At 39.1% G+C, this 23,021-nt stretch overlaps 2 protein-coding genes across 5 annotated transcripts in view; one reads left to right on the top strand and one right to left on the bottom strand.

Annotated features, from left to right (window-relative positions):
* Window positions 1–23,021, top strand: part of rpl8 (ribosomal protein L8) — a 113,261-nt gene that overhangs the window by 78,778 nt on the left and 11,462 nt on the right. The window lies entirely within an intron of this gene.
* ddx3xa (DEAD-box helicase 3 X-linked a) lies at window positions 903–21,333 on the bottom strand. Of its 4 annotated transcripts, none has more exons than XM_077215446.1 (19): window positions 20,950–21,325; window positions 19,331–19,382; window positions 19,111–19,158; window positions 16,492–16,551; window positions 14,608–14,784; window positions 14,019–14,154; window positions 13,206–13,319; window positions 13,002–13,101; window positions 12,760–12,895; window positions 11,467–11,564; window positions 11,248–11,346; window positions 10,998–11,158; window positions 10,743–10,887; window positions 9,296–9,440; window positions 5,618–5,799; window positions 5,420–5,537; window positions 4,118–4,271; window positions 3,913–4,037; window positions 903–3,534 (listed from the first exon to the last, which is right to left on the bottom strand). In XM_077215446.1, the coding sequence occupies exons 1-19, from the start codon at window positions 20,992–20,994 to the stop codon at window positions 3,443–3,445; spliced, it is 2,187 nt and encodes a 728-aa protein (XP_077071561.1). In that variant the 5' UTR covers window positions 20,995–21,325; the 3' UTR covers window positions 903–3,442. The 4 variants fall into 4 exon arrangements, with proteins under 4 accessions (XP_077071561.1, XP_077071560.1, XP_077071563.1 ...); XM_077215445.1 differs by having other exon boundaries at window positions 11,248–11,349; window positions 20,950–21,317; XM_077215448.1 differs by lacking the exon at window positions 16,492–16,551 and having other exon boundaries at window positions 20,950–21,333.

Raw genomic sequence — 23,021 nt, 5'->3', positions numbered from 1 at the left:
CTGTATTTTCAGGCTCAGAATCATGCTTGCACTGTCACTGTCTACTTACATTTAAAATAACGTAGGCCCTTTCTTAATGGTAAAATCAGACATTTGGCATTATCAGGAGCCATATTTCCCAGCTGCATTATATATTCAACTATACACGTTTAGTCCAAAATTTCTGAAGAGACATTATCGCTTTATGACTAACGGATTTAATTTAGGCTCCTAGTCTTACAGGTTTGGAAAGACATGAGGGTAAGTAATGACACTTCAAATTTTTGGGTGAACTAACCTTTTAAATGGGTCGTTTGCATCCCTGTACAGACTTTAGACTGATCCCAGCGTTGGAAACAAGTAGATGGTTTATTTTAATGGCATGGATCATGTCGGAGGATTATGTTTATTCGGAGCATTCTGTTTCATAAACAAGGCACAGTGTAATGGAGAGTTTGCAAAAAAACTTTTCAGGCAAGATGAAGCAGTCAATATTGGATCTGACGGCAGCTGAATCACAAACCGCAAGTAAATGATTTCATAATGCTTTGTCTTTGTTTTATACATGGATCGCACTTACTCCTGTGCAATATTAAGTGGGCGTTGATGCTGTTCCCTGTGCAATGACGTTAGCCAATCATAACAGCAGCCGAACAAGCCTTAAGGAGCCGCCCCTTAAAAACTGATCATTTCAGACCGAGGGTCAGAATGCTTCAACACTTGAAACATCAGGTACCAGCCACATGAGCATAACCCATTAAGAGTAGAGGAAATAAGACAAGGGACACCAAGTAAGGGAGGAGTTTTCTATTTGTAAACAAACTAGCATCAACTAGAGTTCAAAATAAGAACAGCCATTATAATGTTCGACCCAATTTCTGCTACATCAAACACCTAAGAAATAAAGCTTGATTTGTAAAGAATTTGCATCAGAAACTTTTATTTTGGTAAAATCATACAATAAACGCACAGCCGAGTCGTCTCATGCAGTGCAGAGCCTAGAAGCTACGACAAAGCAAATACTAAATCTAAGGAGCTCCGGTGTCCTCTCAGGGAGTGAACTATTCTCCTATTTCCCTCTGAATGAAGGGCAGGGGTGTGATTTTTAGTGTTTCAAATACACATTAAGACTTATTGCTAGCGTGGACACTTGCAGCTTCTCCTGAGTGGACTAATACCAGAGTCACCGTATATGTAAATACAATAGAGATCAACCACGTGTTCAAGGTTGCCATGTGCCAGACATTGACAGAAACACAACTTCAACAGAACAAATGCCAATCTGTTGGACAGAGAAAAGCACACGTTTGAAGAATCTGGACACTTTTTGCACTGATACTTTCTTTTTTTCTCTCTTTTTTTTACTTCTTTTAACGACTTTTGATTCCAAACCTTGGCATGTTTTTTCACTGTTTCCAATTTTGAAAGCCAATTGGTAATTCCATAGCGACGTGTTGCCGTTAGGCCTTTAACAGCTGTGGAATCTGACAGAGTACATTATGTCTGAAACATTAAAAAGCTCACGCTACCCCGAAATATAGAAATTTTTCACGCATACAGCTGACATTCAACATTCAAGTGCCAGTGTTTAGGTATTGTCTTTTGGTCAAGTTTCTTGAAACTTTCAAAGAATCACTTTGAGGCTTATAAAAATAAATTTCTCTCAAAAATGCTTAATAAATTACACAAAACTAGCAGCAAAAGTAGAATCTAGAAATCTGTGTGCAAATAGCTAAATTCCCCACTGCTGATTGCCCTGGTCCCAAATAAATCCTGGTAAATAGTGAGAACCCTTCCCCTTTTGTAAACAAGCTGCATATCTCCACTCTCCCGACACAATATTTGGAAGCTTGAGGACATGCACTCAAGACACGTATATAAAACTCGAAATGTGCAATAAAAGAACTTTGTAAAACTTGATGGGCACAACGTACACGGGCCTAGACCTAACTAAAGTAGCACCATTCAACTTGAAATTCTCAATACTGTCAGTGCATCTGATGAATTCATCAGTTAAAAAATAAAAAATAAAGTCAAGGCACAACTCACTTGAGAAGAATATCTATTGCACTTGCGATAAATGCCTTTTTTTTCTCTCCTCCGCTCGACAGCTTTCTTCCTTTTCAAGAAAAGAAGCTGCAAACTGTCTTCTTAGCCAGTGGTTTAGTTCACAACTAACCAGATGAATTTCAGGAGCTGACAGCATTCATATACCTGGTGTCATGTTCCCGTAAAGAACCGTGGGACCAGACAAGCTAAAATGGTGGCCTGCCTATCTGCACCCGAGTCACGCTCAACGCAAACAATCTCCCGGTTCGGATCCGTCAATGCCTCAAAATGAACCCTCAAGCTTCCTCTACCTATGAAAAAGGGAGCCATGCCTGCTGCACAGCCTGAAAAGAGGACGTTTGTATTAAAAGAAAGCCTGCAACAATTCATTAGTCTTCTCTCCTTGACCAAAAAACAAAACACTAGCATGCGTAGATTACCAAAGCGGTCATGTTCCAAAGGCACGGCCGCTTTGGTTCTGTGGTCCGTTTGTAGCCATTTGAACTTCACTTTCAGGATGGCAGGCATTTTTTGTTTTGCTGACATTTTTAAAGAAACGTTTTACCAAAAAACCTTATAGTTTTTCAATAAAATCACATCTGCTTCTCTAAAATGTTGTTTCAAGAAAAAAAGAAAAAAAGTAGTACTTAACAAAAAATGCTGCCCACTTGGAGTGGCTAGCATGTGGTTCTTACTAGCTGCCATAACACTGTCAAGTCAATTAAAACAAGTGGATTAAGTTCCTGCATTTTGAATTTTCAAACACTGAGTGTTTCCAATATTTCATCATGAATATCACAACTTGAATGGCCTTTTCAAGACAACCATATCCCTAAATAGGTGTCTCTCCAGGATAGAGTGAGCAAAACAAAAGTAAATCAGACCGATTTGTCCCTTGTGACAGTCAGTGCCTGTGATGGTGCTTTACTTTGTGGCTTGTATTGTTGGCTTCATGATATCAGTGATAATTTGAAGTTTAAATAGAAACAGCGACTCATCGAGTCACATTTTCCCAGTATTTGCCAAGGTTTGATTAAGTACAAGCTTTCAAACGTCTTTACAGCAAAAAACAAAACAAAAATTAAGCTCTTGGCCAAGTTCACTCGAAATTAACAAAACTAAATTCCTGTCTATATTCAAAAAGGCACAGTACATTCACATACAAATGATCCTCTTTTTTTTCTGAAAAGATAAAGAAAAAAGAAAGAAAAAAACCTAGGTGCTGTAATAGATCAAATACACAAGTGGGCATCCTTAATATTCTGCACCGGTTTTGTCACAGATCAACTCCCTTTAGAATGTGGGCAGAGAATCACAGCGTGTAATGTACCGAGTTCATAAAGCTACAAAGGGGGTAAAGTCTGGCTATGATAACATGTGGTATCCGTTCGGCTCTAGTTTGGCAAACATATTTTTAGTTGCCCCACCAGTCCACCTGGGCAAAGTTTCCACCATAGTTTCCATAGTTGCCCCCGTAGCTGTCACCGCCGAAGCTTCCAAAGCCACCTAAAACAGACAATGATTTCAGGACTGCTTTCAATAATTCAATTATATAACAAATATCCTACATTTAAAATGTACACTTTACATTAATAAGCACTGTAGAAATAGTTCATTGTTAGTTTGTTAGTTTATTTTTAATCTATTTATAAATAATAAAAGTTCAATAACTCATCTTTGCGTAATACATTAACCTGTGATAAATTATTTTAAAAGTGAATTATTTTATTTAATTCATATAGAAGTAAATAATTTTTACAAACTTCATAAATGTTGTAAAAGATTTAATTGTTAGGCCATTCCTAATGCTTGAATAAATGTTAACTAATTAAACCTTTAAGTGTTGAATTGACAAAAAAAGATTACATTTAGGCTTAAACTAACCCTTATTGCCTCCAAAACCTCTGTTCCCTCCATGGACACCAGCATTGCGAGCACCACGGTTCCCGAAAGTGTTGCCGCCTCCAGGCATCTGGCGGTAGTCCCTGGCCCCAAAGCCACCAGAGAACCTGGAGAAGAAGAGCAACATGTCAGCCTGGAAAATATATAAATCCAATGGGGAGATTTGGAAAGCTGGATGTTTCCGCACCTCTTGGGTCGTCCACGATTGGTGCTCTTGTGCTGGTGCTCGTAGGCTAGGTTCTCAAGCCAGGAAGGCACCTCCTGTTTGGCCTCCACCAGGATGTCCAGCAGATCCTTAGTGATGTTGCTGTTCTTATCATTGTAGAAGGATGTCGCCAGCCCTAAAGATATATCAATAATTCTGTTACGACCTGTGTTTATGTATTGTAGCCCATTGTTTTTCTGAATGAATGAATGAGGCATTTATATAGCGCTTTCATATGTACTACTATACACCCAAAGCGCTTTACAATCATATCAGGGGTTCTCTCCTCAACCAGCACCAGTGTGCAGCATCCACTTGGATGATGCGACGGCAGCCACAGTACAACGGCGCCAGTGCGCTCACCACACACCAGCTATAGTTGGAGAGGAGAGAGAGTGATAGAGCCAATTCAGTGGATGGGGATTATTAGGAGGCCATGATTGGCAGGGGCCAATGGGTGGAATGTGGCCAGGACACCGGGGTTACACCCCTACTCTTTACAAGAAGTGCCATGGGATTTTTAATGACCACAGAGAGTCAGGGCCTCGGTTTAACGTCTCATCCGAAGGACGCTTTCTATTGCTGTGTTCCTCTTCTCTCCCTTGCTTTTGTCTGATTTCTAATAGATTGTCCAATGATGGGGTGTACGAAAGTCATTGGTTGTCCAGTCAGCGCGTGGTCTTTATAAGGACGCTGTTGGCACTTGTCTGGGAGCTCATTGTTGGTTCGGTCGTACTCTGGTTGAGAGCTCTGGAATCCCTCCTCCGGCCGATGATCAAATTTGTGTATATTAGTGATGTTAATTAGTTTAAGTGAACGTGCATCCTTTTGTAACATCTGAAACCGTTCCTCTATGTCTAAACAACATGTCCTAAAGGTGTGGAGCATAGGGGTGTCCTGCCTTTATTTTGAAATTGGTTTGAGCTCTGTTTTTGGCAGGGAGTTAGGTAACCTAAATGTATTTTCTTTTGTTATTGGATTAGGTTATTAATTTTCTCCTCTTTTCTTTTTATATTTGTTTTGTTTGTTATTTTGACCTTTGGGATACCCTGAAGAGATGCTCCATTTCACTTATTTCTTAATAAACTACTTAGATTTGTGTATTTGTTTGATTATCGACCGGAGTGATTCGTTGCTGTGATTCCATTACCACAACCCAACTTTATTTATTACGCTTCTTAGTTTTTCCTATATTCCCCTAAACACAGGGCATAATAAATTCAAACAGATATTTTGGCAAAAATAAGATTCATGCAAGTTATTTCTATAAACAGCAAAACTCACCAAGGTTTCCCACACGGCCTGTACGACCAATGCGGTGGACGTATTCCTCAATGTCACTGGGCAAGTCAAAATTGATGACGTGTTTTACATTGGAGATGTCCAGGCCACGGGCAGCCACCTATCAAGACAAGAATACAATCACTCAAACAAGCACAAGGAAAACCACGGGCTTCCGGTGAACTCACAGACTCTACTCACAGCAGTGGCAACCATGATTGGGCAGCGTCCAGAACGGAACTGCTGGAGCGCTTCCTCACGATCACGCTGAGAGCGATCACCATGGATACTGGTGCAGGCATAACCCTCGCGGTACAGGAAGTCCTCAAGAGCGTCTGCACCTTTCTTAGTTTCGACAAACACCAGTGTGAGAGAATCCTTGCCTGCAGGGTAATAAAAGCTTTAAATAAAAGCATCTGCAAAAGGCAGTAGTGTACAGTATCTCACAAAAGTGAGTACACCCCTCATATTTCAGCTAACATTTTAGTACATCTTCACGGGACAATACTATAAAATCTATCCAAGTTTAATTTCTAGAGTAGTCAATGTGCTGCTTTTATAGCAGTATACATTTACTGTCCTCTTAAAAATAACTCAACATACAGCCATTAGTCAAAATAGCAGGCAACAAAAGTGAGTACAACCGAAGTGAACAAGTCAAAACTGTGTCCAAAGTGTCAATATTTTGTGTGAGCACCATTGTTATCTAGCACTGCCTTAATCCTGCATGGATTCACCAGAGCTGCACAGGTTGTTGCTGGGACCCTCTTCCACTCCTCCATGATGACATCATGGAGCTGCTGGATGTTAGACGCATGGCGCCTCTCCACCTTCCGCTTGAGGACGACCCACAGGTGCTCAATAGGGTTCAGGTCTGGAGACATACTTGGCGACTCCATCACCTTCACCTTCCTCAGCAAGGCAGTTGTCATCTTGGCGGTGTATTTGGGGTCATTATCATGCTGTTCGGCACAGTTTCTGAAGGGAGGGCATCATGTTCTGCTTCAGAATGTCACAGTACATGTTAGCATATATGTTTCCCTCAATGAAGCGGAGCTCCCCAGTACCAGCAGCACTCATGCAGCCCCAGACCATGATGCTACCACCAACATGCTTGACTGTAGGCAAGATACAATTTTCTTGGTACTCCTCACCAGGGCGCCGCCACACATGCTGGACACCATCTGAGCCAAACAAGTATATCTTAGTCTCATCAGGGCACAGGCCATGGTTCCAGTAATTTATGCACTTGGACAGGTTGCTTTCAGCAAACTATTTGCGGGCTTTCTTATGAGCCAGCTTCAGAAGAGGCTTCCTTCTGGGAAGACGGCCCTGCAAACCGACTTGTTGCAGTGTGAAGCGTATGGTCTGATTAGTGTTGTCAAAAATATCGATATTTCGATAAATATCGATACTGAAATATCTGAACGGTACCAATACTAATTTCCCGAAGTATCGATACCAATACTAGCCGAGCAGTCACTTTCACTTCTCTCCAAAGGCGCGTTGACAAACCCCACACGTGACGCACTCGTCTCATTCGATCTGGTTAAATAGCAAAAGTGAATGGAAAGATGGCGAGTGCGGCGTCCCCGCGACCGGCTTTGGTTGATTGATAAAGAACACCGCGAGCGGGCATGTCGGAGTCGGAGAATGGCGTGGACAGGACACGCGCTACACACCGCGAGCGGGCATGTCGGAGAATAGCGCGGACACGCGCTTCACACTGCGAGCGGGCTGCGGGCACCCAAAAGATTGTTTGACTATCAATATCCCTCTCATCACTCATTTTGTAAAATTATTTTATAGATGAAAACATTTAAGGAATTGGCTCTAGGGGTACCATTTAGCAAGCATATGCTCAGCATCAGGGGTGTTTGTTTTTTGGACAGACCTGCACCACTGCTAAAAACATCCTAAAACACTGTAACTCTTCTCATTTTAACTTTTCTGAAACATTAACCAAGATGGCCTAGTATTGTTGTTGATATGAGTCTGTGTTTCGTTTTTTCACTGTAATTCTTAAAGTTAACATAATCTGACTGAGGAATCGTAGACAAGTAAATATTGTAAGTGGTCAGATGTAAATTAACTTGTGTCTGTTTAACTTTATTCAAAAATTATTATTTAATTCTGCAATTTGCCTTCATTAGCGATTATCATCAATTTGATTACACATATACTAATTAAACTAAACTGAGCTAGACAATGGCATCTCTGAATTCAATAATGAAATGCCTTTAACTGAAAATTGAATGTTTAACCTTATTATTATACATTACTGACACTCTATCCTCCAATTTGATACAGTTAAGTGCTTCGACACAATCTGTATTATTAAAAGCAATATATAAATAAAGGTAACTTGACTAGATGCTGATCCAGTGAGCATTGTTTCCGCGTGTGATGCACACACGTTTGCGTTTAAATCTGTTCATCAAATTAAGTTAATGTATTAACCAGCATTTATGACCGATGACCAATGCATTTGTTACAGTATATTTTAATCTTTGATAACAGTAGGTAATAAAAACACAACGGATCATGTTAGCTCTGGTCCAATGAAAAAATATTAACAGATAGAACTCAGGACATTTTTGTTCATGTAAAATATACCTCATTGTCATGTTCTAGACTTGTAATATTTAGCTTTAAATAAAAAAAAGACCTCCTTAATATTGTGGCAGTTTTTTTCTCTGTGGTATCGAAAATGGTATCGAATATCGATATTTTTCAAGGTATCGTATCGAAGTTAGAAATTCTAGTATCGTGACAACACTAGGTCTGATCACTTACAAGCTGACCTTCTGTTTCTGCAACCTCTAAAGCAATGCTGGCAGCACTCATGCATCTGTTTTTTGAAGCCAGCTTCTGCACCTGATGCACAGCACGAGGACTCAACTTCTTTGATTGACCCTTGCGAAACCTGTTACGAGTGGAACCTGTCTCGGAAAACCTCTGTATGACCCTGACCTTTACTTAACTCAGTTGCAGGGTGTTACCAATCTTCTTATAGCCTAGGCCATCTTTGTGGAGAGCAAAAATTCTAATTCTCAAATCCTAAGAGAGTTCTTTGCCATGAGGTGCCATGTTGAACATCCAGTGCTCAGTATGAGAGAAAATTGTACTCCAAGCACAAATTTTAACTGCTCAAATAAAAGAAAAACAAATTTGTATGGTCCTGTCAAGCAGACAAAAACATGAAAATAATGAATAGGACATGTGGCTTTGCATGGTTAAACAAAGTACCGCTATTACCACTTAGCGTGTAATCACTTTTGTTGCGAGTTATTTTGACAATAATGGCTGTACGTTGAGTTATTTTCAGAGGACAGTAAATACTGCTATACAAGCAGCACATTGACTGCTCTAAAATATATCCAAGTTTCATTTCTATAGTATTGTCCGTTGAGTAGATTTACAAAAATGTTTGCTAAAATGTGAGGGGTGTACTCACTTTTGTGAGATACTGTATGTATGCGTTCTTAAACCTAATTTTCTGAATTCAATGCAATTTCAGCCAGTTTTTATCTCTACTCTAGTCAAGGTTTGGCATGACTCCCATTAGCACATACAGAAGAGATTGTAGAGCATTAAAAATGTCTCACTGTGAGACTTCTTTCCCTCCCTTTAAGATACTAACCAAGCCTTCTGATCCAGTCCTTGCTTAGATAATGTTGGAATGGTAACAATCTATAGGTTTACTATCACAACGGGGGGTGGGGTGGGGGGGGGGGGGTTATAAATTAAATATAATTTAATATTATATTAAATAATAATATTAATTATATAATAAAATATGTACACCAACGTATACAATCTGTTCTCAACAAGGACCTGATGACATTGTAAAACCATGGACAAGGAAAGGCATCTTACCTGTGGCATTGAGCAGGTCAAGGAGGAAGGAGCGCTTGTCATTCTCTTCCACCCAAACCACCTTCTGGGTGATGTTCTCTGAGGTGGAGCCCACGCGGCCCACAGCCAGGAAAATGTACTCCTCCAGAAAGTCACGGGCCAGAATCTATACATAAAAGGTAAAGATACAAAGAGTTCATTATTAACATCGAGGTTCATACTAGGGCGGATCGATTTTTCAATTAATCGTTTTTTAAAATGTGGTCGATTCAAAATCGATTCTCAATGGCAACGAATCGATTTTTTCCATATTCAGGGCTTGAATTTCAACACGGGTATTGCACACAATTTTATTAATTCCCGCAGGTCTTCCATTTATAATGTGGGAAATTCACGCAAATATTTATTCACTTGTAGATTGTAAATTTAGAGTAAATTTAGAGAGTAAATTTAATCCACACAGATTATAAAATCAAATCAGTCATTTTAAAACTTTCTCAGAAGACGCAGCACCGCTGTGAAATTGTGTCTCAATCTCTGCACAAGGCACGCGATAAACGCTGCAGGCGTCGCTAAACACTCGCGTTTCGGAGTCGGGAAACGACGGAATATTCACTTGCACAATCAGGCCAGCATTGCAACGTAACTAACGTTTATCATTTTCACGTCTTTTTAAGTTTTACCAGTTTAAACATTCAAGCGCTAGCGCGCTCTAAGAGATGTTTTTTCCACCGTGTGCACATACAGTAAAAGCCTAAATCCGCCTCATAGCTCGCCAGTAACAAAAGTTATTTTTCGCGGATTAAATCGCTTTCACAGTCAAAAACACGCAAAAATTATGTCACAACTCTGATCTTGGTGAGTAACCTCGTAAAGACAGTTGGTTATGTCTTAAATAAGCATAACACGCGTGTGACAGACAGTATAATGAAACGGTAATGGATCTGTGCACTAGTTCCTAAAGTGAATGCAGCCATATGTTTCTGTCTTTAATTTTGTCGTCAAAACAACATAAAATGGCTTTAATTGTAAAGAATCAGGATTCATAGCCTATGTATTTAACTTAATCAGGACTAAAAGACTATCCAGTGTTATTTTACATTGGATTACTTTATTCAGTTTCTGTATTTTTGACCTACCCAAAAACTTTTTTTTATGTCTCTTTATTTGTATCTTTATTCTATTGTATTTATTTGTGCTACTTTTTTCAATTTAATTCAAAGATTGAAATCAAGATTCCATGTGTTGCATAAACTCTTAACAACAAAATTACCCCATTGTAAAAACAAACATTTAGGTGAGATAAATGTAATTGTCTAATCTGTAAAAAAGAATTCTAAAAAAATATAACTGATATCTATCTATCTATTTATCTATCTATCGAATCGAATTTGAACATCTGAATCGATACCCAGCCCTAGTTCATACTGAGTCTTGCTGGCAAGTATCAAATTAAATGCATGCATACCTGGATCTCTTTCGGGAAGGTGGCACTGAACATCATGGTCTGACGGGCACCTTTTGGAGGCATGGTGTCCTGCTCCACGATACGTCTGATCTGGGGTTCAAAACCCATATCGAGCATTCTGTCTGCCTCATCCAACACCAGATATCTACACAAAACATATATCAAGTTATTTTTCAGAACCAATATGTTTTGGAGGTTAAAAACAACCTACAATCATTCTGCTATAAGCCTAGATCTTTTCTGTGCTACACTTACTTGCAGTAGTCCATGCCGATCTTGCCTCGCTCCATCATGTCTACCAGACGACCAGGTGTGGCCACTAACAAGTGACAGCCTCTTTCCAAATCACGGATCTGCTGGCCTATATCTGCGCCTCCGTATACTACACACGGGCGCACTCTGGAGCGGTAAGCGAACTGCAGAAGATGAGAACAAAAATTGTTGAGACAAGCTTTAAATTGAACCACATTTGTGAACCTGTGATTGGTTCTCTAGCAAGATATACCTTTCTGGCCTCGTCATAAATCTGAAGAGCAAGTTCTCTGGTTGGAGCCAGGACTAGAGAGATGGGAAACTGCTTACGACGGACGTACTTTCCATTCTCCTGCTTAAGAACGACCAAAACAAAGGTATTTGTCACAGAAGCAGAACTTCTTTCCCCTCACAAGACTCTTTGCACAACTTTAGGCCAGTAAAGAGATGGTAAATTGATCTGTATAATAACCTGCGCACTGGCTTTGGTGGCCTGCAGTGCCTCTCCAGGTCCTTCACTGTAGATCTGACTGAGAACAGGAAGCAGAAAGGCTGCAGTCTTCCCAGAGCCTGAGTGAAGGGAGCACACGCACAAAGCACATTTTAAAACGGCTGCACACTGTGGTTTCATCCTGACAGGGCAGCTAAAGCCACACTTTGCACAACCTGGTCAACACTGCAGTTTATTCTGACCAAGCCCAGGCTGCTGAGACAGGAAGTGCTCATCTAAGGGCAAGCTCACACTACAGGACTGTAAGACTACCTGAATTGCTGTGGTGCTCACACTACACAAGGTTTCTTGTCATCTGTGGTAGTTTTGTTATAGAAGCGCGCATAGTAAACAACGCTGACGAGGTGCACAAACTACAAGACATTTGGTCAAGAAAGTCGAACAGATGGGGGGTTCTCACATAAATTCACGAGAAATTCATGCAAGGGATAAGATTTTTTCATCTATACCATCTGCACTGTGATTGGCTGGATTAGTTCCACCTTTTTGTTGCATTGCACAAACTACAAGATCATGTGGCGATAATATCAAACAGGTTTGTAAATATTGCAGCGTCTTTGACTGCTCGAGAAAGGCTCAGAACACGTCGTTAACCTGCTCATACTTAACAAGCACCGATTTGAGCACGATCCGAGGGTTGACAGACATTAGAAATCTGTCTGCGACTGCAAGATCCAGCCAAAGGTCGGGTAGTTTGAGCTTGCCTTAACCCTCACGTAAAAGGGACCACAATCCTAGATTGTAAATGTTAGGTAAACGTTTTAGAAGATGCGCAAGTTGACATGAGTGCTCAAATCAATACAAATATCTAAAGACGTGGTGAATAACGGCATTTGGCACTTTTTGGACTCAGAATGAATAATTAAATGTTTTTTAAAAGTTCAATGACAGATCCTTGAAAGCAACTGTATACAGCGGCATGAACTTGGGCTAACACAATTTCTCATTTTACTCAATGTAAACATTGACCCATTGTTTAAGTGAACACTTTTCTGGTTGACTTATGTAAATGACACACAACACACAATTCAGTATCTGCAGTATTTGCTGTTTCTGGCAAGTCCAGCTAAAGCTATTTGCATTGCCCAACAGTGCAAAAAAATAATAATAAAAAAGTAACGTCTTGTTTGCTTAGTTTTGCTTTTTCATCATATAATTGCAAATATAGTTTGCAGTTAGAGTTCAACTGGGATGCAATTTTAAACTATTTTCCCACAGCAGACTGACACAGTGGCCCACTGTCTAATGACCCACCTGTTTGTGCACAGGCCATCAGGTCCCTCTTGGCCTTGATGATGGGAATTGCATACTTTTGAACAGGAGTAGGGCGTGTGTAGCGGCTTAAGTTGATATTTCCCATAATGATCTCGCCCATGTCCACATCATGGAACTGAAAAGATAAACCGAAATTATCCAAACACACATCATCTGCCAGTTTCTTTCGTTGTTTTAGTTGGGCACTTGATTCTACAAGGCACTATAATTATTAGGCTTACACTGTCAATGTGCCCAGGAGAGTTTGATCCAGTGGCCTCCACAGGAATGTCATCATACTTCTCAAAGTTAATCCCCGTGTTGCTTGCAGAGAACAGCTCACTGTTGTTCAAGGGGAGACAGAAAAGAAAACAATGGCTTAAATCACCATGACAGATAGACTCTCTCAGGAAACAAGACAGTGCGCTTAGCAGTGGGTCACTTACTTTTCCAGACGATCGTTGGGGGGCATTGGCTTTGACCAGTCCTCTTCATCTCTGGACTCTTCAACCCAACGACTGTTCCCTCCTGTTCCTCCTCCAAAGCCCCCACGCTCATACCTGCCAATCATTTTTTTTGTAATTAAAAACACTGCAGCACAGCATAAATCATGTAAAATTTTGTGCATTTATTACAAGATTTCTTCTGAGCACATTGCATTAAAAAGCTTATTTTATCATCCTATCGCTTAGAAAAGTAACAGCCAATTAATAGAAGAGCATATCTCATAACTCAAACCACACAACTTGAGGCATCATTCACATCTGTAGCATGGGTGCAGCAATTAATGGTGACCTTTGTAGAAACGATGGGCGATAAAACAGACAATAAAGCGGTGGATTATTTTGGATCATCACCTCTATCGCAGTTCCACTCATGTTACATTGCAGTGCTGTGCCATCATGAAAGTTTAGCATTTGCATGTGCAATTTGGCACTAGCATGCCGTCAAGTAAATGGTGTCAGTGCACACCCACACCCGAAGCGTGTGCACAGAGCTACATTTAGTTCTTTTTTGAGCTTAAATGTTCAAATGCACACAAAAACATGGCAAAACATCCATCTTGGCAAGGATACTCAAACACAGTCCTTTATGTCTTAACATTAACATTATGTCCCATTCATCTTTATTCATCTTTATGTGCCAACAGCTGGGAATTTGAACTTTTTACTTACATTAGTTAGGCTAATATTAGTTTTAGCTGAGATATTGAAATTCGTGTAAAAATAACCTTGTTACAGTACTGCATCTTTACTCACCTTCCTCTTGAGCCAGCTCCTCTATCATTGAAGAACGCAGACTTTCCTCTGTCAGAACGCCCACCAAAGCTAGTGTAGGCATCTCTGTTCACCACTGCGTTCCAGCCTCCATCTTTGTTCTCATAAGTGCCATAACCTATAATTTCATCATGTTAGATTATTAAAATATGTACAACTCGCAAGGGGCCAGTTTTCAATTAAAACAGAAAACGTTAATTTGCATGATAACAGCTACAGCAACAGTTTTGGTCGCCTGAAAACGGGTTTCAAAGTGCAAGTTCCTCGAAAATGACAATTATCGCCTCAGTGTAAACTACAAAAACGTTAGTTTGTGAAAAAGGTGGCCTAGTGTGCGTACGCATTACATACTCTGTCAATAGGCATGTAGTGTTTCTTTACAACGTGACATCACCCTGGCATGCATAACACAACACAGCGTTTTAGTCATTTTCGCAGATCCATGTGAATGGGGATAGTTTGGACGTCTGTACACGAAGGAGGAATCAACTTTTCAGTTTTTAGTACATTGTTGTCATGTAAAAGTACCCTCAATCTCTCTTTTATCATTTATAAGACTAGTAAAACTCACCTGCATTATGCATTGGCTGGTTGAAGGAACCACCGTTCCTGCTTCCACGGAAGCTACCACGTCCTCCTCTGTCATTGCGAGGAAGTCCACGGGCAAAGTTTGCTGGCCCATTTATACGACCATCGTGGTACCCGTTGACAAAACCATTGCTATGACCACCGTCCCATCCTGAAGAATCTATCAAAAAAGTGACAAGCAGGTAGAGAACATAGAGTGTAAAAAAAGATGGACGACACCCCTTCACTCTCTACCATTGGTGAAAAGTGAAGCTGCCAAAGTCCTAATATGGCGCTGACATCTTGCACAGATTTGGGACCTGCTTCTGCGCAATAGTGATCACGAAACCCGAGTCTGCGCAGTAGTGAGCCTTAAGTAAATCCACAATATCAAGGTCCCGCCCTCACTCCCGCAGAAACTGTTAGTACAAAATTTACTGTGTGAAATAAACCATTGTAGAAATTGTAGACACATGTAGAAATTAAAAGATGAAGTTCTAATCTCCTCCTGAAAAACCAAAAAGAAAGTTAGTTGGGGCCTTGGTGACTACTTAGTTCATTATTGACAGCTGTGATTGACAGCTTCTATAAACGAACATCAAACTTTTTTTTTTTTTAAACTAACACTTAAACTTAGATCAGCGTGATAAAAACGACCTAAAAATGACAGAAAACATCTATGAAATAAATTTATTTGAAGTATAATTTGATTGTTTAGTTTCAATCATTAGACTTCATGGGGAGGTGGGCTTCATGAGCTATACTGGGACCAGCCACAGTGGGGGCGATCGAGACGCTTTGGCTTCACTTTTCAGCACTTGTACGGCACGCTTGGTAGAGAACATCAGGATTGAAGAAATGGCTCTAATTTATAGCTTAGCTCAAACCCAAGACTGGTTCTCAGTGATGGTTGAGTGAGTGGCAGATGTGAAAAAGCCAGTAAGCAATTTGCTCTTACGGCAGCAAATTGAACAATTCAAGTCAGTTGAGTGAACCAGACAAACAGGATCATGGCACTTCTAAAAAAAAACTAAAAAAAAAGAAGCAGATCAAGACAGAGCACAATATGCATCTTTGGGCAGAACTGGCACTCCTGGTGTTTATTAAAACCATATGAATCAAAAATAAACCTGTTAGGACAACCCAGAAACCGGCAAAAGCAGGCCAAGCCATGTCACTATCAAATGCTCTAATTTACCACAGCAATCAGCCCAGCTGATCACACTGGCTGCGTCCTCATTTCCATCGGTGGCTGCAAGTGACACACACATAGAAATGAGCCAGAAATGCGCATATGCATACACTCTTCGTTACTCTAGTCTACGAAAACAGATCATTTGCATTTCTAATGCAACCAAACATTATTCAAGATTTACTTTACAAAGCTTTCAAAGACCGAATCACTGCTGAACTACGCAAGAGCAAATCAGGTTGTTTTGAATAGGTACCGGTCCATCCAGTTGGATAGTTATGCCTGTAGCTTTGGTTTCCCTCAGGGTCCCAACTGAGGATACTGTTTGGGAGAACCTTCAGGAACAGTTTCACATTGTCAGAAGATGCCAAAATAATTAAAAGCATTCAAAGGAGTGTGTGCACTATCGCATACATGCCTTTTTCCTATTTGTTCAGAGTCAATTTGGACAGAAGAAAGGAGAGGTATGCAGGCAACTACTGCTGCTGGATAATCACAGGGAACAGTGAGACAAAGCGATCAAAGCTTTGCAGACTCAAAAAAAGCTCCTTCAGTATCATTAAGTGTCAGGTTCATTCAACACTGAGAACTGGGTTTAAATGGCTGCCCTCAAAGTAATGGCTCTGAAGTCATAAAATTAAATTTTCATGCAACTTGGAAGCAAAGCACCTTCAGCAGAACCTGACCAAGACTTACAGCTCTGTGCTGGTGCCATTGAATAACCGCTCTGTCTACCAGAGGAATAAGCATTTCCTGCTGTGAAAAAACAAGAATGAAGTCAAGGTGTAGAAAGAAACTCAACAACCGATTATAAAACATTGATTTTAAGAGGATCTACAAATCATTCTTTAAAGTGATGAAATGGAGAGGCTAGTGTCAATTGGAATGAGAAAATGAAACTCTAAAATAACTTATTTATGTAAAAGAAAGGCTCAAAAAACCTTTTGAATAGAGTCCCAAAAAATAAAAAAAATTACAGTGATACTAACAATAGGGATGCTCCGATCAGGATTTTTGCAGCCGATACTCCCAATTTCTAAGTAATATGTAAGCTCTCTGTTGGCTGTCACTTTAAACCCCTTGAACCCTGAAGGCATTTTTAATGATTATAGTTACTTTCCCAAACAAAAGGCATCATAAAGTACATGGTCTCATTTGATAGAAAACCTTCCAAATTTTAAAGAAAATAGATTTTGATCATGTTTGGGGGTTCTTCTGTTACAACACTGCTGAGAAAACACAAGAAAAAAAGTTATGCAATTTATGGAGTTATTTTATTATTATTCATGCTTGACATGATGATGATCTTCCAACACTGCGTGCTTGTTTGTTTCAGCTGTACGCTCCTATTTTATGGCGCATGATAAATCAAGACCTGTCAATCTGAGCGATCAATCCAAAACAAGTGCGTTCCAGCTGTAAAACAATGTACAATTGGTCTCGACACGTCGTCCATCCAGAGATACAGATTCCATTGGTTGAACTTTCAAAAGACTTTGGAAAACACTGTGCCATGTCACTCTGAGAGGATTTTCTCAAGGTCTAGGCATAATTTTCTCAAGGTCTAGGCATCGTTGTGTGTTGTCTTGTTTGAATCATGACAAACTGCTCTAAATAAAGATGTGATTTACTTTTACAGTTTTACCTCATCAAATTGCATTTGGTTCGTGGTATCAGACAAATTTAATGACTCTCGATCAAGTCATAGAATGTGATTATCGGCCGATACTGACCTGCGGCTGATCGATCTGAGCATTCCTAACTAACAAGCTGATGCACCAATCGACAGGCCAGGGACCGGAATCAGCTGATTTTTCACATGATCAGCACAGACCGGTAACCGCCCGGTCTGTCTCACGTCTTTCCGAATCCGAGCCGGTCCATTTTGTTGAACATAGGACAAAGAAATACACTCTACTCTTGACTGAATAACTTTTATAACTAATTGTAAGCATTGCTCTGCATTAATTTTTACAATGAAGACTATCCAGTGTTATTTTACATTTGATTACTTTAAATTCTCAATTCCATACCCGAATATACTGTATACCCACCTGAAAAACTCTCTTTATTCAATTGCATTTATCTATGTTGTTGATTGAAATTTGTTTATTTGTTTTTATTCTATTACTGTCTTCTTACTTGTTTTTTTATGAAAATAAAATTTTTCATGGATGTAGATTTTTTTTTCATATCTGCAGTCAATTGAAAAAAAATCTGAATCAGCAAATGGTATTGGTCAGTGGGGATTTCTTTAAGACTGCAAGGGAAGCTCGGCTTCCCCTATAATGTCGAAAAATTAATGGTCAAATATGTACTATTGTGTTAACATTTTATTGACTAAAAATGCGTTAGAACACGTTCATCTCGAAGAAGAGTTAGTTCAGAATCAGCTACATATAGCAGATCGGCTGACTCGATTTCCTTCTCATTTCATTCCCGGAGCGTCACAGTGCATTTTCCTGTTGAAGCCCAGCGTCCATTGACTTCAATGGGGCTGCCTTAAACAGTTTTTTTCAGTGCTTCGAACCTAGATGGTCATTTAATAAATGCTGCGATTATGTCCCGCCCACGGACGCTCAGCTTCTCTGGGGAGAATGGAGGAGTGGGCTGGACTCCGGGCTTCTGCGTGATAATGGGAAGGTCTGTCCAAAGACTGCATCTTGATTGACAGCGATATTGTACTATAAAAAGTCGTTGACGCTAAAGCTATTCGAGCTCAGTTCAATCGCGGATTTTGCAAGTGTAGTCGAAAGGCAAACTGCTGCAACCTATTTCTTGGTATTTGGTTGGCGAAATTGCTAGGCAAGTTTCATCATACATTTTACAACACATTCCTAGTTTCAGTTTAACCTAATTCCCACGTTTCCTCCGTCGAGTTTAATATCTTTTTTTTAGATTGTTTGTTTGTTCATTCATTCATACAGTATATATAATATATATTTAAGTATAAATAAATGAATAATTTTTATGATGTAGGCCGAAAATGAGCTTCCACTCTTTGAAAGACCAGCAGCCGCCACTGGTATTGGTAGGTCACACTTACTTTTTTTATTTTTTTATTAGAATCGGCCATGAAAATTGCAATTGGCGCATCTCTAGTGTTTTTGTTTGTCAAAAATAAGTCACATGACAGGAGTTGTGAATCAGACATTTAAGAAAAACTAAAAGCACCCACAAAATATTAATAAAAAACAACTCAAAAGGCAAAAACTCATTTATAAAATTATACTCAGAAAACATTTGCCAAACAGCAAATGCATCTGCAAATTTCCCATTTAATAAAACAACCCACTGTAAACCAGCAGAACATACCATTTTGTGATACGTCTTTGTTTCTCAAATGAGGAGGAATGTAACGCCCTGAAAGACAAAAGACATTGACTTATTTATCAATGAAAGTTCAGGAACTCTAGGGAAATAAGTTTTACAAATACAAAAAGTAGGAGACCAACTATGAGAAGGCTGTTTGTGCTTTTCACAGGCATTCAATCTAAATGTTGTAAAAGCACTGAATGGGATAAAACACACTTACGACCAGTGCCAACACCCTGTCCATCAGCAGAGTTCAAGTCTAAGCCAGCAAGCTAAAAGACAGAAAGAGCAGAGGGCCATGTCAACCCATGTAAACAGTACTGAGTATAAGAGTTTATTCATGGAACACAAAAGGACACGTAGACCTCAATCACCTTTCACTTTCAGTGCATCTTTTTTCCATGCAATGAAAGTAAAACAACGTCCACTTAGCATCTCCTTTTGTGTCCACAAGAAAGTCAAATAAGTTTAGAACAACATCTGGTTAGAGTAAATGATGACAGTTGTGACCACTGACATGTCTTGCAACTGTGCATGAATTGAGACAGACAAAAATAATTTGGGACATATAAATTTTTTTCAAGATTGCTCAATTATATACGTTTTCCATGATTGCTTTTAAAGGGACTGTTCACCCAAAAATGAAAATTCTGTCATCATTTTCTCACCCTTATGTTGTCCCAAACCTGTATGAGTTTCTTTCTACTGATGAACACAAAAGATGATATTATGAATAATGTTGGTAAACGTACAGTTGATGGACCGCATTGAATGATATAGTATTTTTCCTGCTACTATGGAAGTCAGTGGAGTCAATCAACTGCCTGGTTGCCAACATGCTTCAAAATCTCTTATTTTGTGTTCAACAGAAGAGACACACTCATACAGGTTTGGGACAACATGAGGGTGAATAAATGATGACAATATTCTTTTCTGTGTTAACTATCCCTTTAAGAGCTTTGACAAACATCATCTTTCAGGGGTAAAGCGTATTTAAACGGCTCTGGTCACGTGATTGTTTACATCAGCCATGTAAAATTAGTTGTCCGAAATAAGAGAAAACCAAATAAATTATTTTGACACTTTAAACTAATTTTCGACCACAAACGTACCTGCTGGGATTAGATTGGTTAATCAAATTTCAAAAGCGCCTGACACAAATGTTTGGCAAGCTGTCACGGCCCTAGTCAAGCCTAAAGCCCATGATCATTATACCAGGAATGGGACTCTTCGAATTGGTCATAGTGGATGATAAAGAAATGGATAAATAGATAAAACATGCATAATCCATCATCAGCCTATTCCAAAAATCCACCGTATCTAACGTTAATTTAAAGGTTGTATGGTACAACAGGCCGCAGACTGAAATTTCCGATAGATTTCCTCGTATGAGTTTAACAATAACTAAGTTACCTGTAAGTAGATGAACTATTGTAACGCTTTTACATAACCTGATAGAAACTGTAACAATTACGGAAAAAGTTTAATACTGATGTTGATTCTAGTAATGCCGGCTCCCGAAACCTAAACTAAACAGATAAACAGGAAAAGGCGTCGGCTGTGTTTTAAACAACACTTTAAACTCTAAATGTGGACATGAGAAACGACTCAGTCTAAAAATACCTAAATTGTATAACGTTATCTTTACTTAAAGAAAATATTATAACACGAGGAACTGCGACTGTCTCAACATCTACTGAGGTGCCTTCTTTGACAGCATTTCTGAGGCTATGCTATGAGTGCTGTCTAGGAAGGCAGCTCACTAGGTTTTGAGACATAGCCTGCTTGTCAAAGCAATTACAAAGCTCACACATATTTAAACGCATATTCATAGCCTACCTGCTGATCTAGACCGTGTGAACCGTCGACGACCACATGACTCATAACTAAAGAGAATAAGAAAGGATTCCTCCTTTATTTCTGAGAAGCCGTTTCTTTGTTGTCTAAAGGATTTCAGCCAAGTCTCCTTTTATAACGACGTCACTTGTTCTTTTGTAGTCCTGTCCTTCTCCAAAGCTTTTTGTGCCAAGACCGCCGTGGGAAAAAAGAAGGAAATGTTTTAAGTGTAAGTTATCCTCTCTAAGGCCTTGTATTGGGGGGGAAAAACGAAATTTGAAGTTTCTTTCAGGATGTCTCTGTAGCCTGCCCGCTGTGCTGATGGCAGCCCAGTATGTGCTGTGGCTGTTGGCTTTAGGCTAAATGCCATTGGATCAGCAAATGCAGGAAAGACGTCACACCAGCCGAAATATCGCGAGATGTTAGATGTTAAAAAAAATGTTAGACGTCTCTTGGCACACCGTGACGGAAAAAAACGTATTATTATTTAGGCTATTAATGCTCGAGGTTTGACAATCTTTCACTTTGTACTTCTGTATAAAAATTTAAATGAATAATTAATATTCTCATTCATATAGAATATGTAAATCCTTTTTCTACTACTTCTGGCTGACACTTTTATAGGCTATCCCAGTTTTTATTAACTTTTTCATCATCATCATGCATTTATTATTAATTGCTGCTACTTTTCAAATGCATTCTATATACTTATAGATCATGCTAAATATATCTCTTGAACAGGTTACTTTCAATCAAGAATTCTTTTTCAAATTAAGTCAAATGTGAGGAACATTATTCATGTGTATTTAGGATACATAAAATGCTATATTTTCAATTATTAAGTTAATTGAGTCTGTGTTTTGTCAACCATCTTAGCCATTTTTCTGATGCATATACAGAATATATCAATCCTTTTGTGGTTGTTTCTTCAACTTCAGCCACTTCTTTGATACATAAAAATGCTATCTATTAAATTCTGTAGATAAAAGACTACATAATTAATGAAAGACAAAATATACAACAGTATAGGCAAGATGATTGACCGATGCTGCCTCTTTATCTCTTTAAGCCTATAAAAACTATTAGCTCAGCATTTTAGAGGCAACTGCATCACTGTTTTGCCAGTGTAAGATACTGTAAGTGTTTCTCAAATTCAAAAGTGGGTCGCAAGGCTGTTTTGAGTGGGCTGTTGAGTGTGCAGTCAAAGAAACAACAAAAATGTTGGAACTTTTATTTTAAAAGACATGAGTGAAAGCTTCTGTCAGACACAAAACGCGTTGTCCTGATTCATCTGCAAATGTTGTCAGGCTATAATGTCAGTGTCATTATTCAAACGTTATTTCATTTTCGTAAATTGTTACATAATAAAAAGTCTCTCACCTCAGAAACACAAACTTTCCAGTCCTGTCAGACATAATAGCCTACCATACAGGTGCTCACCTCGAAGCACTCACTCTTCGCACGCGCAATTGCAGAGGCGCGCCCTGTAGCCTATCACTTCACTATAAAGATCAAAATTATAGATTAAAAATAAATTACGAGCATGCAATGGCGTAGATACGTTGACAATTAGAAAATCATGAAATTAACAAAAAATGGAATTAAATTATAATTTGTACTTCCTCGGAAGGATTTGCAAGTTCATGTTAGTATTGTGTATTTACCATGGTAAAAAATTACCACTTAATTTTCACTCTGTGTTATTTTGGGTAATTTTAAATGATCGGTGGCTCGTACTAATTTTATAGTATTAAAAGCTAGTTTGGGACTGCTACCTTATAGGCCTACTGTTTATTTATCAGTATTGGACATTTTCTTACAATTTATGTGCATAAATTGGGACGGTGCTTGTGTGTGAGTGAACCATTTTATACATTTGCTTGATTTTTAAAAGCAAATGTGTGTGTAAACTGCTGTAAATCACTCACTGCTTTCATTCTGATTTCATACTATGGCAAGCCGTTTTAACATTTAATCCTTAAAACCGACTAGTAGGCCTATCTATTTTCATGCTACTAGTACTAATTCTAGTACTTATTTTTTAGATACAAGTATCTGTTCCATTAAGTACTAGT

Source organism: Siphateles boraxobius, unplaced genomic scaffold (genome assembly GCF_051911475.1).
Source record: "Siphateles boraxobius isolate OS27281-9 unplaced genomic scaffold, OSU_SipBor_1 7, whole genome shotgun sequence".
In the NCBI taxonomy this organism is placed as follows: Eukaryota; Metazoa; Chordata; class Actinopteri; order Cypriniformes; family Leuciscidae; genus Siphateles; species Siphateles boraxobius.
The sequence above is the reverse complement of the archived record's forward strand: the minus strand, read 5'-3'. Positions and strand labels throughout refer to the sequence as shown.